The 17,134-nt window shown below is 39.4% G+C and overlaps 1 protein-coding gene and 1 non-coding gene across 2 annotated transcripts; one reads left to right on the top strand and one right to left on the bottom strand.

Moving 5' to 3' along the window:
• The first annotated feature begins 5,531 nt into the window (after positions 1 to 5,531).
• LOC100402714 (N-acetylglucosamine-1-phosphotransferase subunits alpha/beta-like) lies at positions 5,532 to 12,495 on the top strand. The gene is made up of 4 exons (XM_078338162.1): positions 5,532 to 5,652; positions 7,088 to 7,129; positions 9,481 to 9,686; positions 12,356 to 12,495. The coding sequence occupies exons 1-4, from the start codon at positions 5,546 to 5,548 to the stop codon at positions 12,493 to 12,495; spliced, it is 495 nt and encodes a 164-aa protein (XP_078194288.1). The 5' UTR covers positions 5,532 to 5,545.
• On the bottom strand, positions 5,673 to 5,772 carry LOC118144709 (small nucleolar RNA U13). Its single transcript, XR_004729455.1, has one exon. It is a non-coding gene; the product is annotated as a small nucleolar RNA U13 (small nucleolar RNA).
• Positions 12,496 to 17,134: the final 4,639 nt, after the last annotated feature.

Consider the following 17,134-nt stretch of genomic DNA (forward strand, 5'->3'; position numbering starts at 1 on the left):
CAAAGATGACCTCCACAGTTAGAGAATTCAAAACTTTTATTTTTAAATATACTGACATTAGACTGGGCGCCGTGGCTCATGCCTGTAATCCCAGCACTTTGGAAGGCCGAAGCAAGTGGATATTGAGGTCAGGAGTTCGGGACCAGCCTGACCAATATGGTGAAACCCCATCTCTACTAAAAAAAAATACAAAAATTAGCTGAGAGGGGTGGTGCATGCCTGTAGTCCCAACTGCTCGGGATGCTTAAACAGGAGAATTGCTTGATCCTGGGAGGCAGAAGTTACAGTGAGCCGAGGTAGCACCACTCCATTCCAGCCTGGAGACAGAGGACGACTTCATCTAAATAAATAAATAAGAAAGTGATTACTAGGAAACTAAGGACAATGGATATCCATAAAGTCATGGCTAGATACCAGGGCTTGGGTGTTATAGTTCTTCAACTGGGTGGTTACACATGTGTTGACTTTGTAATAATTCATAAAGCTGTACTTGTAGGATTTATGCATGTTTATGTGTCATATTTTCCAATAAAAATCTTTACAAATCAAAGATACATTTATGTTCATTTTGCATGTGTTTTGTATTTACTGAGGATAATACATAATCATCAATATTTCTACCAAAGATTTACATGAATTTACAAAAGGTTAATTCAAGTATATGGGCTTTTTAAACTTGTAATTTACTTTAATTTTTTATTTCCATAGGTAATTGGGTAACAGGTTGAGGTGTTTGGTTGCATGAATAAATTCTTTAGTGGTGATTTGTGAGATTTTGGTGCATCCATTACCGGAGCACAGTATACACTGAATCTAATTTGTGGTCTTTTTCTCCCATTTTAACCCCAGCAAGTAGGCATTTTGTGTCCTTTCTAAAGATCTGACCACCCAAACTAAAGTTGTCTCTATAATTCTCTATGTCAACTTATTTTATTTTTCATCGTAGACCTACTTACCAACCAAAATTCTATAATTATACTATTAGTTTGTTTCCCTGTTTAGTTTTGTTTCTGTTTGTAGGTCTAGAAAAGAAACTAATGAGAGCAGTGACTTTGGATAGATTGTTCTCCTTGTATTCCTAGAATCTACAATAATACCTGGCAGTTAGCAGGAGTTTGGGAAATAATTGTTAAGTTACTGTTTTGGAAGGTGATGTTTCTCAAAATGTGTCCATGGACATTTTAAAAAAATATCCTATTAAAGGGAATTCTCTGTCTAGTTCAGTAAGTTTAAGAAATCCTCTATCTTACATTTTAATCAGGGATAATATTCAATGTATATTAGCATTAATATGGGTTGTGCAATATCCGAAAAAAATGTCAGTCTTTTCAACTTTGCTTATCAGAGAATTTTCCAAACTTTGTGTGAAATAGTTCCTCAGAGCAGTGGGCCCAGAGGCTTGCCAAAGATGAGGAGTCTGACAAATAAAGCCTAGAGAAGTTAGGGCAGACTCAGCAAAGCATACTGACGTGTCAGACTCTGAGACTGATAGGTAAAACTGGCTTCCCCAGTTCCCAGTTTCTCATAGAAGCCACAATGGGGTAGGTGGTAATGATATCTTGCCTGCTCTAGAAGAGTTCTGTTGGGTCATTAGAAACTCAGGGGATGGAGGGGATTGCAGGGTCACTTGAGCTTCTTGCATTACTAACCATGTCACCATGAAAAAACAGCCTAATAACCTTGTAGGGTTGTTAAAACTACTTTTGGAAAGCTGTATCTCCTGCATTTTACATCTCAGTTTCAAGTGCAATGGCTTCCTATGCCCAGCCATAGGAAATGACTTATATATATGACCAGGCATCAAATATGGTGGAGTTGCATTGAACCTACAATATGATGAGCAGTTCCAGGACATGACATTGTTTATGAGCAATATCTCGAAGGAGGTGATCACAACAGGCCTTGTGGAGCCTACTTCATCAAAGAACCCATTCAAAAAAATGAATGTTAATATTCCAATAAACTACTGTTGCATGTAAATACACTGGACTAGGCAATAAAATAAGTGTGTATACATTAACAATATTTTCTACTGAATTATTCTATTTAAACCTGGAGTTAAAATCCATTGAAAATATTTTATTTTTCACATGTGTATTTTGCTATCGTATATCAATGATAGTTGACTTGATATATTCCAGGCCACACCAACTAGAGGTAAACATTGGGTCTCTTTTATTATTTTAGAAAAAAAATCTTCAAAATATACCAAACTTCATATTAGATTGAATTTTCCGTTTGATATTAAAAAATTGAAATCTTTTATTACTTTCTGTCATTGAGCTATAGAAAGTAAAAAAAGCCTTTCCCCCCCTCCCCCACTCCCAAGTTAGCATAAACTTTCCTGCTGCCCCAACAAATCACAGATGTACTTTTCCTTTACATATTTATGGCAACTTTTCTAACCTATGGGCCAGAGTATCAAGCTGTGTGATTCTACCTCTTTCTCCATTTATGAGTATGACCTCAATATAGAAGCAGATTGCTTAGGAGCTGTTTGTCCTAGCTTGCAGTCACAGATGATGGAGGTAGCAAGTTTTACATCGTTACCAGTTATTCCTTTGGAGTGATGCAGCATGCTGATTGCTTCAATAAGAACTATAGGAGAACGATTCTCAGAAATCACATATTGCCGAAAGCATAGGGATGACCTAGATTGCAGTATAGCCCACCACAAAAAGGTGGATAGATTCCTTTCAAAGCCATTGGCAACAGTGTTACGGGCATTTTTCATTTTGGCATTTTGTGGAAGGATCCAAGTAGAACTGTGTTCTTATTTCAAAGACTGGGTTTGCTGGGAAGAGAGAAAAATAAATTTCACAACAGTCATATCAAACCATATGTTTTCTTTTTTTGAAGTTGTCATACTCCTTTGTAGTTCATATAAATGTCCAAATACACGTTGGCTCTTTGTCCAGAAATAAATAGAGATTCTGATTCCGGTCTCAGCCTGTTTTCTTATTACATTATTTTTTAAACTAGGAAGAGAAAAATACTGAAATAAAAATGCAAAGGACATCAGTGGCTGTTAGAAAATAAATTAGTTTGGAATGGTTAGCAATTCTCCAGCTGAAAGCTTTTTTGACCTTGAAAGTCTTCATTCAAAATATCCCAATTCCAAACTTTCACCTTCATAATTCTAACCATATGACTCAGAAACATGTACACTCTGTTATGTGGGAAATGGATTTTTAGGTTTTTATTGAAATAAGACAAGACAGTTGGTAAATACTCAGCTGTCACATATGCTGGAGAATAAGGTGATTCCTTATTTTCCTGATGAAGCTCTGGGAACTCTGTTGTCTCTTTGACCTTTATCTTCAACTATTCTCTTTCATTTGCTCTCTCCCCTCTTCTCAGGGAACAGAGGACCTCTGGGTCTTTGAAAAACCAAGAGATATTCCTGCCTCACGGCATTTGTGTTTGATGTTCCCTTTTTCTGGCCCATTCTTCTCCGTTACCCACCTGACTTGCTTCCTTACTTCCTTCATACTTTTGCTGAAATGTCACCTTCTTACTGAGGCCATCTCTGATCTCTCTATTTAAAACTGACTGCATCCCCCAACCTCACACCACCCCATTGACACCGTTTCTATCCCCATTTGCTGCTTTACTTTCTCCATAACATTTATCATCTGACTTTATATCCATTTATTTATTTCCTGTTTTCTCCCTTCTGAAATGTAAGCTCCATGAAGGCACAGATTTGGGCTTTGTTTTATTTACTGCTGAAACCCTGGCACCTAGAACAGTACCTAGCACATACTGAGTGCTCAATAAGGATTATTCATCAAATGGATAAACACTCCATTCATCCAGTTATCTCCCCTACCTCTCGTAAGCTAAAGGTTGTTGACGTTTTTGTTTATTTTTTCCTCCTGTAATTCAAAAGATTTATCCACCTCTCTTTCTCATGAGATGATATGGTAGCAACCAAAAGCCTAAGCTGTGCCTGGGGTGTGAGGAGGACAAAAGGAGGGTAAGCTGGTCCTTGGCCTAAAAATAAAACTGTAAAAGCCAAGCAGTTTCTTGGAAAGTATCAAACTTGAAATAGCACTATCTAAGGCAAATTTGTTCAACCTGCTGGCTGCATGCTGCCAAGGACAGCTTTGAACGTGGCCCAACACAAATTCATAAACTTTCTTAAAACATGAGTTTTTTGCATTTTTTTTTTTTTAGCTTGTCAGCTATCTTTAGTGGTAGTGTATTTTATGTGTGGCCCAAGACAGTTATCTCCATGTGGCCCAGGGAAGCCAAAAGATTGGACACTCCCGATCTAGAGTAATATCAGTACCCAGATGTACACATGGACTCCTGAGTCATAAGTCAGAGTGGCATACATCTAGGCAGACCCCCGAAAGCTGGGTAGGTTTTGGTAAGTGAGAGAAAGGGGAAGAGTGCTTTTGGCAGGAGTAAAACCTGGGTAAAATCACTACGGTGAGGCTTAAACAATATATTCAAGAACTAAAAGTCTGCCTGACTGTGATGAGGATAAGATGATCAGGAAGAAATGGTGCAAGTTCAGGAAGGTCTTCTGTGCTAGTGTCTCATATGTCTGCAAATACTTATAGGGCACCTATGTACCAGGCACTCTTCTCATTGCTCGGATACTTTAGAGAACAAAGCAGGAAAGTTTTCTCCTTTCTTGAAGCTAACATTCTGGGAGAGGGCCACACGTAGTGAATGGAATAGGTTACAAGTTACTTATTTGTGTTACCAAAGTAATAAGTGCTATGAAAAAAAAAAGGAAAAGCAGAGATGAGATGGGACAGAAAGCTACAGCATTAAGAAAGCTACAGCATTAAGTAGTAGGGCTAGGTCTTCATTATGGATTTTGATAACATTATTTTTTTTTTAAGAGACAAGGTCTTGATCCATCGCCCAGGCTGGAGTGCAGCTCATGGCTCACTGCAGTCCTACTTCAGCCTTCTGAGTAGCTGGGACTACAGGTGCACACCACCATATCCAGCTAATTTTAAAATTTTCCTGTAGAGACAGGGTCTCACTCTGTTGCCCAGGCTGGTGTCAAACTCCTGAGCTCAAGTGAACCTCCCACCTTAGCCTCCCGAAGTGCCGTGGTTATAGGCATGAGCCACTGTCCAGAGCCTGTAATTCTGTTCTTTAAACTTCTAATCGATTTTCTATGTTTGGCTGCATTTGCATCCCAGTCCCCTTGTTTGCCAAATTATGAGAACAGGTAGTTTAAGGTAGACTGAGCTTCCAAGACCATTCTACTTCACCCACCAACAATCTTTAAATCTTTAATATCAGCCTTCTTACAGAGTGGCTGTGAGAATCAAGTAATGCAAATTACGTAAGTGTCTAGCATAATACAACTCAGAGAAGGTACTTGACAAGTATCAGCCCCCAGCTACAGTTTGAAAACATACAATTCTGTGATAATATGCCATGGTTGGATTACCTTTTTATAGATTTTTTTCATAATCTCTGGGTTTAAACTCTGTGATATTCTTATTCCCAAATACATTGGAAAAATGCATGTAAGCTGGAGGATTTGTTGATTTGCCCTAGGCTTTGTCTGCCTATGCCGATCGACGTTGTTTACACCTGGGTGAATGGGACAGATCTTGAACTGCTGAAGGAACTACAGCAGGTCAGAGAACAGATGGAGGAGGAGCAGAAAGCAATGAGGTAAAAAGCAAATTTTTTCACATCAGATGGGTAATGTGGTGATGTAATGAGGTCTGAGGGTGGCAAATCTCACACATGTGCATGAAACCCAGTCATCATGCTAATGAACTACAAAAGGATCTGGTAAAACTCATTTTTAAAAAACAAAACACAGGCCAGACATGGTAGCTCACATCTGTAATCCCAGAACTTTGGGAGGTAGATGTGGGAGGGGATCACTTGAGGCCAGGAGTTTAAGACCAGCCTGGGCAACATAGTGAGAACTCATCTCTACAAAAAATAAAAAATGTGTTGGGTGTGGTGGTGCACATCTGTAGTCCCAGCTACTCTGGAGGCAGAGGTGGTAGAATCATTTGAGCTCAGGAGGTTGAGGCTGCAGTGAGCCATGATTGTGCCACTGCCTTTCAGCTTGGGTGACAGAGCAAGACGCTGTCTCAAAAAAGAAAAGGAAAAAACAAAACAAAACAGACAGTCCCATGAGTACAAGTAAGCATGCATTAGAGAAGGGTAAGTTGATTTCACAGTGCCATCCAAACAAACTTGCCTCTCAGTTCATGCCATTATGAGATCTTGGCAGTCATCCATCTGGCCCTTGTTTTTTGGTGTCCAAGGAGGACTCAGACACTTCTGCCAGATACTGGCCTCACTTTGGCCAGACGGTGATTTTATGAATGTGGTGCTCTAGTGATGGGCTGCTCTCCAAGGGACCTAAAGACAGAGGACCTACCCGCTACACTCCTGGGTGCCTGCTCACTTATTTTGAGCCCTGGGTGTGGTATCTTCTTGAAATAACTGTTTATTATAAAAAAAAAATAGCTCCACAGTAAGACAGATTCTTCCCTTGAAAACTATAATAGGCCCACAGACTTTTTTCTATTTGAAAATGGCAGTGAAAAGTATATTTCCTTTATGCCTTTTAGGAATAAATTACAGGTTGTGGAATTAGAAACTTTGGTACTTTTTATTTAATATATGAGATTGGTCGTTTTATGTACTTTATCTGGGAAGAGTACAGTGGACTTCTGGATAGCCATCAGAGGTAGGAACTTGGCTGATGCAGTTCTCCTTTGATTCCGTAGGAGTACTTCTTAGAATCTACTACTTGTTCACTTCTTTGTGAATGTCAAGCATGCAGGTCTTTGGCTACCTTATATTGGAGCAAATTCATTTCTCTTTGTTAGAGGTTATATGACTTTTCCAGTGCATTAAAATGGCCGACAGTCTAGTACCATGTTTTACTAATAAAATATAAAAGTTTATGTTTTAAGTAAACTGTCTTGGTTACAATGGGAGGGACAGTGTTGGTAATATTTCACTGCAACATAGAATTGATTATGCATTTTAAGTGTGGTAAGCATTGTCAGTTCCTCTTATTCACATTTACGGCTACCACTAGCCCATATGTATGTAATAAACTGTATTTGCTTTTTATTAGAGAAATCCTTGGGAAAAACACGACGGAACCAACTAAGAAGAGGTAAGTAAGCATTTTGATTTCCTTTCAAGAATAAAAATTGAAGAATTGAAGGGAAATTTCAAATTATCACTTGTTTTTTGTTGGGGGGGTACACAGGATTTTGTATTTACTCTATTACCCATATAGTTTTGACCCCAAATTAGGTACATCTGTTAGATGGAAAATTTTGCAGTGCTGAGTGCATAGTTGACTGAGAACTCTGGTTATTTTGCTAACCAAAGCTTCACTGCACTGGGGAGGGTTAGAGTCCCCAAACTTCCTTCTCTGTAATTCCCTCCCATTAATCTGTCTTGGTGCATTGTTCTCTTGGTCCACTTACACTCTAACTTCTACCCAGTGTTTTCACTTATAAAATTTATGTCCATCATTTACTTACATATTCAGTATGTACATCCTTATCCTTAAAAGCTGTGAAGTTGTTTATGTTTAAGAACCTGGGAAGGAGAGTTAGCCCAACAAGAAGAACCAAATGCACCTATCTTGATTTGAGTCATTCCTGACTCTGATAGGTCCTTAAAACAAGACTGCCTCACTGACAAGCAGAAATCTGTTAATTGTCACCTCCCCGCTTATCCATCAGACTTTTAAAAGCACTTATTGATAGAGAGGATCCTGAGAATTTCAAGATCCGGAAGTGCCTTCTAAGCCATTTTTTTATGTTAATTATATATAAATTGTATTAACATTAATACTGTTTTAAAATGGTTTTTAAATTATTTAAATAAAAGCAATGGTGCAATATTAAGAAAGATTGAGAGGAAAGTGAAAAGAAAAACCTCACATAGTTTTATGACCCTTATTTAACAACTGTTAGCATTTTTATTGTTCCCTTTTCATGCATATTTGAATAGTTATAGTTTATAATCTGTGTGCAACTTTGTATCCTACTTATTAAACTTTATGTAATTATACATATGTATCATGTTGATGCATTATCTTAATGCTTCGTATCTTTTAGTTTTAATAGCTGTATAATATTCCATAAAGTGACTACTGTACTTTACTAAATGTTGGACATTTCTGTATTTCACTTTTGTCCGTATTTTATGATACTTATATTTGGGTATGTGGCATTTTCTGTGTGGGGGTTTGTTTTTCCTGTTTTGTTCCTCTTCCCTACTTGGACTGGATTGCTGAACGTACAATTACTGAGGAAGAAGCTTATGCATGTTTTTATGGTTCTCAATAAGTGTATATGTATATCTAATGTGTATACCAACTTGTTTTCCCAAAAGAGTTGATGTCATTTGGAGTGACACCAGCAGTACTTAAGAGAAGTAGACTTACTGCACTCGTGCTAACATTGAGTCATCATTTTTTGAGGGGTGCTAATTTAGTAAATAAAAGGTGATAGCTCATTGTTTTCTTTCTTTCTCTTTCTTTCTTTTTTTCTTCTTTCTTTCATTCTTTCTTTTTTTTTGAGACAGAGTCTTGCTCTTTTACTGAGGCTGGAGTGCAGTGGCACGATCTCGACTCACTCCAGCCTCCACCTCTGGGTTGAAGCAATTCTCTTGCCTTAGCCTCTGGGTAGCTGGGACTACAGGCATCTGCCACCATACTCAGCTAATTTTTGTAGCGACAGGGTTTCACCATGTTGGTCGGGCTGGTCTCGAACTCTTGACCTCGTGATCTGTCCATCTTGGTCTCCCAAAGTGCTGGGATTACAGGTGTGAGCCACCCTGCCTGGCCAAGCTCATTGTTTTCTTTTGCATTTTTTTATTAAGGAAGTTGAACAATTTTTTATGCTGTTTAACTAGTTGTAGGTCCTACTTTGTGAATTTTCTGGCCATGTCTTTTGCCCATCCATTTGTTTATTCAGGTAATATGTTTATTGTAGGCATTTCTTATATTCAGATAGAAATATCTCATATAAATTTATGTTGGAACCATGTCACAGTTGCTTTTGCTTACATCAGTGTAGTATCATATCCAATGTATTTAGTCGTATTCTAACTGGAATTGGTAACTTATATCAGGGGTAACCTGACACTATTAACCAGAATCTACCTCTTTCCTCATCTGCCCAATGATTGACTTTATTGGAATTATGAATAATCTTTAAAAGATGATGGTAATGAAGTGCTTAATTTCATGTGCGCTTTTGAGTTAGTAAATATTGGTGGCAATCTTATTTTATTAATGGGAGACTGAGGCCTCTATCTTTAGAGTCAGATTTAACTATTTTATATCATACTCGCTAACTTAATTTTTGTATCCATGAGATAAAAGTCTTCATTTATTAAAATATTATGATTTTTTATGGGCTGTAAAAAATCTGAAAAATGTAGTAGTATAACACGCTTCTCATCATTGATTAAATTTCAATTAAGCATGTTGGTGTTTCTTTCCAGTGAGAAGCAGTTAGAGTGTTTGCTGACACACTGCATTAAGGTGCCAATGCTTGTCCTGGACCCATCCCTGCCAGCCAACATTACCCTGAAGGACCTGCCATCTCTTTATCCTTCTTTTCATTCTGCCAGTGACATGTTCAATGTTGCAAAACCAAAAAACCCTTCTACTAATGTCTCAGTTGTTGTTTTTGACAGTGCTAAGGATGGTAAGATCTTTTTATGAATATTTTGAAATCATGTTATCATTGGATGTTTGAATAACAAAATTCTGAGTGTAATAGAAATGATTTAGTCTTAAATGTCTGATGAACTTTTCTTAAAATACACAAAGAGAAGCAAAAAGCTGCCATTGTATTTTGGTCTTAACCTCAAAAAGGGATTGCTGCATCTGTTTTACTCTGTGTAACACACATACCTTCTGTGCTGTGGTGAGGACCTTCAATCTGATGTTATAGTTACCTTGTTCTCTTGGCTATCAATTATTCTAGAGGCAATGTTGTTTCTACTACATAACTCCTCTGCAAGGTTGTGTTCTACAGTTTAGACAGAACATACCTGGAGTATTCATTCTTTACATTCTGAGATATATGAACTGAATGTTTGTGTTTCCTCCAGAATTTCTATGTTGAAATCATAACCCCCAGCATGATGTATTAGGAAGTGGAGGCTTTGATGGGATTAGTACCCTTATAAAAGAGATTCCAGGCTGGGCATAGTGGCTCATGCCTCTAATCCCAGGAATTTGGGGAGACTAAGGCAGGAGAATTGCTTGAGCTTAAGGACTTCAAGACCAGCCTAGGCAATATAGTGAGAACCTGTCTCTACAAAAAAAAAATACAGCTGGACTTGGTGATATGTGCCTATAGTCCTAGCTACTTGGGAGGCTAAGGCAGTAGGATCGCTTGAGCCCAGGAATTCAAGGCTGGGCAGTATTCCAACCTGGACAATAGAGCAAGGCCTTGCCTCAAAATAATAAATAAAAGCAAAAGAGACTCCAGAGAGCTTTCTCTGCTCTCCACCATGTGACATTATGAGAAGATGCCATCTGCAGCTTAGAAGAGGACCCTCACCAAAGCCCAAGCATGCTGGCACTCTGATCTCAGACTTTGACCACCAGAACTGTAAAAAAAACAAATATCTGTTGTTTATAAGACAACAGATGATTTGGACAGGTAATGGAATTAAAATAGTAATTCCTGGCATAAAACTGCACCCATATCCTTAGCGATCCCATTCTCTCACTTGACCAGAGCACTGCTGAGCGCGTATCCTGCATCTTCTGCTCTAGCCTCTCATCTCTCTCCTCCTCTGCATGGATTGTCTCTGTTTGGAAGGTCTGTAGTTTTTATGTGTAAAATAAAAGCTGTCGTGTTCCCTTTCCAGCACCAAGTCTAGTTCTCCAGCTCCCATTTTGTCAGTGTCGTACCTCCCAGATAAAATCTTTGGAACCATCTTTGACCCCTTCTTACTTTTTACATCTATAACTCATAATTAACTTCATCCTATGACTGACTTTTTTTTTTTTTTTTTGCCCATGATTCTTAGGTTCTTACCTTACTTACCTCCTCCACATCAGACTGAATTCCCTCATGCAGACTCCAATAATAAGACTCCTAGCTCTTCTATGTAAAGTCCATCTCAGTCTGTCTGGCACGCAGGTCTCAAATAAATCTGAAAACCCCGATTTTATGAGTTCACTGCCTTTATGAAGAGAATAATATAGCAGTGTATGTTTGCTTTTCACATGCATACAAACTTCTCTTCCTGATGTTTGTGATTCAGCTTTAATTGCCTTGATTTTGTCAGGTGATCCCCACATCCCTGCCCTCCCCACATCATGTTGCAGCCGTCAGTGTCTTCACACATGCGGTACTAGGCCTTGTATCTCTCCGCCTGTCCCCTTCCCTCTCCCAGTTCGTCTCCTGCTCCGTCCAGCGCCACCTCAAGTCCTCTCTCCTCCATGAAGCTCCCAGACTAATATATTCACAATGATTTCATTTTTACTTTTCTACATTTCTAGAATACTTACAATCCAACTCATGACTTAGGTTTTGATTGCACAGGAGTTGATCGTTTTTCTTATGGAATTTTTTATTGAACAGAAGACTTACCACTCACCAGTTTATATCCTGATCAGTGCCTAACAGTGCTCACTCCCTGATACTTAACAAGTTATTTTTAGTTTGAGGCTGGGTGTGGTGGCTCACAGATATAATCCCAGCACTTGAGGAGGTCAAGGTGAGCAGATTGCTTGAGCTCAGGAGTTCAAAACCAGCCTTGGTAACATGGCAAAACACTGTCTCTCCAAAAAAAAAAAAAAAAAAACACGCAAAAATTAGTCTGGTATGATGGCATGTGCCTTGGGAGGCTGAGGTGGAAGGATCTTAAGCTTAAGCCTGGGACATTGAGGCTGCAGTGAATCAAGACTGCACCACTGATCTCCAGCCTGGGCAAGAGTGAGACCCTATCTCAAAAAAAAAAAAAAGTTATTTTGAGTTTGAAAAGAAATGTTCATCTTTCCAAGTACAAATGTCTCCCCCTTCACAGTATAGATTCTGAACTGATTTGTACCTCACCACTCACATAGTCCAGCTCTGCAACCTGGAACTGGGTCTACTCAGCAAAGTAGTTTTTCCAGTCAGGCTTACACCTTTGATTTATAGCACACAAATTTCCTCTAGTGGCAATTTATTTCTTTCTCACATAGGTTAAAGTTGTACCTCCTATGGTCACACAGAACTCATGTAATCCCTCTCCCATGGGATATTTTATTTTCCTTTCTTTGGCTGTCCCTAAGGGACTTGTCGGTGTCCCAGTCTGCTCTTCTCAGATGACTTTTAAAATATGTCAATGGGAAGTGAACATTCTGTTTTAGTGTGGTTCTGTTTTGGCAAGGAGAACAGGAGTGTTCATCTAACAAGTGCTTATCAGGTGCCTGCTGTGTATGAGGAACTGTTCTCTGTGCTGAAGAGACAGCAGTTAACTGATGGCCAAAAATCTCTGCCCTTACCTTGAGTTTACATCTTGGTGGAGGGAGTCAGAGAGTAAACACGATAAATAAGTAGATTATATAATTTGTAGAAGATAATGTTGTGGAGAAAAACCAAGCAGGGGCAGCAGCAGAGGAAGTGTCAGCCAGGGCAGGGGGGCTGCAATTCTATTTTGGATGGTAGGGACATTCCTAACTCAGAAGGTGACTTTTGAGTGGAAATGTGAAGGTGAGAAAACCAGCAACATGAGTATTTGGGGAGAGTGGTCTGGCTAAGTAGAATAGCCGTTGCAAAGGCCCTGAGGCAGGAGTGTACCTGGCAGGTTTGAAGAAAAGCAAGGAGACCAGTATGGCTGGAATGGAGTGAACAAGACAGAGGCAGGCAGTAGATGAACCTGAAGAAGTAAGGAGGGTACCAAATGACATAGGTCCTGGTAGCCATAACAAGGACCTGGCTTTAACTTGGAGTGGGATGAGGACTCACCAGAGGGTTTTGAGTACAAATGTAATGTGATCTGATAACTTTGGTGGAAATAGACTGAGGAGGGGCAAAAGTTGTGATAATTCAGACAAGAAGGAAGGTTGCTTAGACCAGGGAGGCGCAGTGAAGGTAGGAAGTGGTTGGATTCTGGACATTTTGAAGGTCAACCCAACAGGGGTTTCCTAATGAGTCGGTATTGGAGAACATCATCACCTTTTTCATTCAATGTACTTCTGTTTAAAAGCACAAAAATGTGATGAAAATTTATTGTGGCCACAGCACATTGTTGACTCATACTGAACTCACTGTTGAGTAAAACTGATCTTAAAAAAAAAAGGAAATGTGTATGCTCTAATGCTCAAATACCTGTTTTAGTTTATGCTTGTGTAGTTGGTTTTGTTACCAAGTTATAAAGGTTTTACTTCATAGGAGATTTTATTTTGCTAGACTTGAGTCATTGCTCCAAGTAGTCACAAATTTGGGGAATCCGTAGTCTCTTATCCAGGACAATAGCTTCTCTGTCATCTTCATATGAATCTACATTTCACAAGCATGCCTTCTGTAGCTTCCAAAACATTGATAGAGGGTTCAGTAAGAAGGAGCTATGACTAATCCCCTAAACCTCCCTCTATGTTGATTGCGGCTTTGTTATTCACATCTCTTTGGTAGAATTGGTTAAGTTATAGCCTATCTAACTGAGCATCAAACCTGTATGTCTTTGTGATACCCACGAAGATGACATAAATGCTCTTAGCTGCTTTGCTGAGATTACAAATACATAGACCAGGCCTGTTAGGCAGAATCCATCCTATCAATGGAAAGAGAGAAAGAAAAGTTTATCTGATAAAATCGTAATGAACTCATACTCTTAACACCCAGTGCTTCCTTTAAAGATAAACAGTGTATTATGAAAGCTTTCTTTTCTCCAGTGCTCATCAACTATATTGTTTTGTTTTGTTTATTGAGACAGGGTCTCACTCTGTCACCCAGGCTAGAGTGCAATGGCATGATCATGGCTCACCACAGCCTCAACCTCCCAGGCTCTGATGATCTTTTCGTCTCAGCCTACCACACTCGGCTAGTTTTTTATGTTTTTGTTTGTTTGTTTTAGAGATGAGGTTTTGTCATGTTGCCCAGGCTGATCTTGAACTTCTGGGCTGAAGTGATAACGCCTGCCTCAGCTCCACAAGTGCTGAGATTGCAAGCCTGAGCTACTGTGCCCTGCAACTGTATTTTTACAGTACACTTGAGACTCTTGTCCAGGATTGACATCTCATCTCATCAGGCTATAAATTGGAGCACCTGCCTTCTTTGTTTATCTTGAAGATCAGAATTAGAGCTTTCTGACCTCTCTTCTGTTTTCCACAGTCCCTGAATGTCAGCAACACAATCCCTAAATGTTGCTGATCTCACTTGTCCCCATCACTAACCCTCTCCCAGTTGGGCTGTGTCACTCCCAATCCTACTCCAATTTATGATGCTCCATTCAGCAGCACCCAATGAATTTTAGGAATTTATTATGAGAAAACTGTGCATTTTTTTCTTTTTGAGACATAATCGCACTGTGTCACCTAGGCTGGAGTGCAGTGGTGCGATCTCAGCCCACTGCAACCTCCACCTCCCGGGTTCAAGCAGTTCTCTGCCTCAGCCTCCCAAGTAGCTTGGATTATAGGCATCTGCCACCACACCTGGCTAATTTTTGTATTTTTAGTAGAGACGGGGTTTCAGCATCTTGGCCAGGCTGGTCTTGAACTCCATACCTTCTGATCCACCTGCCTCGGCCTCCCAAAAACTGTGCCTCTTAAGGAGCCACAGGATCCATAGTAGCTCCCTGCTGTTAACATATATGCCACTGCCTGGCATGCAAGGGCCCCCTTTGGTTGCCCTTGTTTCCTGGTACTCACCACTCCCAAATGTTTTATTCTAGTCAAACAATTCTTTTTATTTCCCCATGTTTGCATATACATCTGTGATTTCTATCATCCTGTCATTTCCTTCTTCGCATTCTAGCTTAAATTTGACTGCTTCCATGAAGCATTCGTGTTTCTTCTACCTGTGTCAATAACCTTTGGTATTGTGAAATTCAGCATTTCAGCGTACACTGAGTTACACTGTTCCCCTTTTGTTGAATGGGCTAATTTTGTTTCCTTTTAGCTTCCTTTTTTTTTTTGACAGTGTTTTATGCTGCTTTAATAGCTCTCAGAATGTTTTACCAGACACTGTGGTTAAGTATTCATTAAAAATGTGCATGCTTATGGTATTCTTGATTGTAGTTGAAGATGCCCACTCTGGACTGTTTAAAGGAAACAACAGACAGACAGTATGGAGGGGCTACTTGGTATGTTATTTAAAATTTAATTGCATTTTTACAGTAGGCTAGAATAAAAATATGAATAATAAAGCTGTTTTTCTATGAGAATCTTTTAATGTTTATTTTTTGTCTAAGGGTAGTTTACTAATATTAATGACTATTGATTCAAGTAATCCTAAAAGTCATATTTTGAAGCATGTGTGATGCAATAGCTCTTTACTAGTTTTCTCAGCTGCAGGTTTTCACTAGCCTCATGATGTGGAAAATGAGTTGTGTTTTTCCCCTTATTTTAGACAACAGATAAAGAAGTCCCTGGATTAGTGCTAATGCAAGATTTGGCTTTCCTGAGTGGATTTCCACCAACATTCAAGGGAAAAAATCAACTAAAAACAAAATTGCCAGAAAATCTTTCCTCTAAAATCAAACTGGTAAGAACATGGAAAATAGAGCAATTAGCCTGGCACATTCTCATTTAAAGTGTGATTCTTTTCTTTTGGTCCATTTTTTCCCAAAGTGTAGCTGATAAACATAAGAAGCAAAGAGGGATTTTATTCTACCAGAAGAGCCTCACTCCTTACTTTTAATTTGGGCAAAAATCTAAGAGTCTTATCTGGTTTGCTTGTTTGCTGGATAGAGCAGGATTCATTTGTTTAACAAATAAGCTCCTACAATGTCTTAGGTGGTATTTCAGCTGCTGGAGATGCAGCAGTGGACAAAACAAAGGCCTGGATGGAACTTAGGGTGTGAACAATGGAAGAATGGGAGGAGATGAGGGAAAGGCATAAATATCATCAATGCACACAGCCTGTTGTTTACTCAGAGCTTTCGCTCATAAAGGTAGTGTGCTTCAGATATACGGGAACATTTGCTAATGAGAAATCATTCATTAGTAGCTAACTAAGGCACAAATGTATTTAAAATTTATATTTATTAGCTTTTCAGGCTAGACCATTGATGCCATTTGTTGGGGTGGACTCTGGAGGCTGGCCTGGGACATGCCTTTTCCTTACATGAATTGTTTTCAGAGCCTTTGCCTGAGTGACTTAGGACATAATCCATGTGGGTGTACTCCCTATTTGACCTTACCTCAAGATGCTTGCTATTCTGTCAGAAGCGTTTCAGGTTGTAAATCGTGAATGTTTTGCCTCTTAGAGTAGAGGGCCTAAAGTACTTGTCTCAGAATTTGCAAGGCTGTAGTTTGCACCACTGCACTCCAGCCTAGGTGACACAGTGTGATTCTGTCTCAAAAAGAAAAAAATGCACAGTTTTCTCATAATGAATCCCTAAAATTCATTGGGTGCTGCTGAATGGAGCATCATAAATTGGAGTAGGATTGGGAGTGACACAGCCCAACTGGGAGAGGGTTAGTGATGGGGACAAGTGAGATCAGCAACATTTAGGGATTGTGTTGCTGACATTCAGGGACTGTGGAAAACAGAAGAGAGGTCAGAAAGCTCTAATTCTGATCTTCAAGATAAACAAAGAAGGCAGGTGCTCCAATTTGTAGCCTGATGGATGAGATGTCAATCCTGGGCAAGTCTCAAGTGTACTGTAAAAATACAGTTTCACCACGTTGGCCAGGCTGGTCTCAAACACCTGACCTCAGGTGATCCCCCTGCCTTGGCTCCCAAAGTGCTGGGATTACAGGTGTGAGCCATTGCACCTGGCATTCATTCTTTATTTGCACTGACTCATTTAAGAAATTTAACAGAAAATACTAAGTTTTTGCTACACCCCCAAATAATGTTTCCACATGAGCAGACACTCCAGTAGGGATGAAAACATAGCAGTTGGCCATTTGAAATGAGATGGCAAACCTAGGAAAATACTCAGGCCTGGGCTGCCACATTCAGGTTATGCCTTACCCAGGAGA

The sequence above is a fragment of the Callithrix jacchus genome, chromosome 9 (genome assembly GCF_049354715.1).
Source record: "Callithrix jacchus isolate 240 chromosome 9, calJac240_pri, whole genome shotgun sequence".
Classification (NCBI taxonomy): Eukaryota; Metazoa; Chordata; class Mammalia; order Primates; family Cebidae; genus Callithrix; species Callithrix jacchus.

Excerpts from the sequence above, each read along its gene's own strand:
- LOC100402714 (XM_078338162.1), top strand. The coding sequence starts at position 5,546 with ATGCCGATCGACGTTGTTTACACCTGGGTGAATGGGACAGATCTTGAA. Across the intron at positions 5,653-7,087 it reads GAGGAGCAGAAAGCAATGAG|AGAAATCCTTGGGAAAAACA; the intron begins GTAAAAAGCAAA and ends GCTTTTTATTAG. Across the intron at positions 9,687-12,355 it reads TTTTGACAGTGCTAAGGATG|TGTGGTTCTGTTTTGGCAAG; the intron begins GTAAGATCTTTT and ends ATTCTGTTTTAG.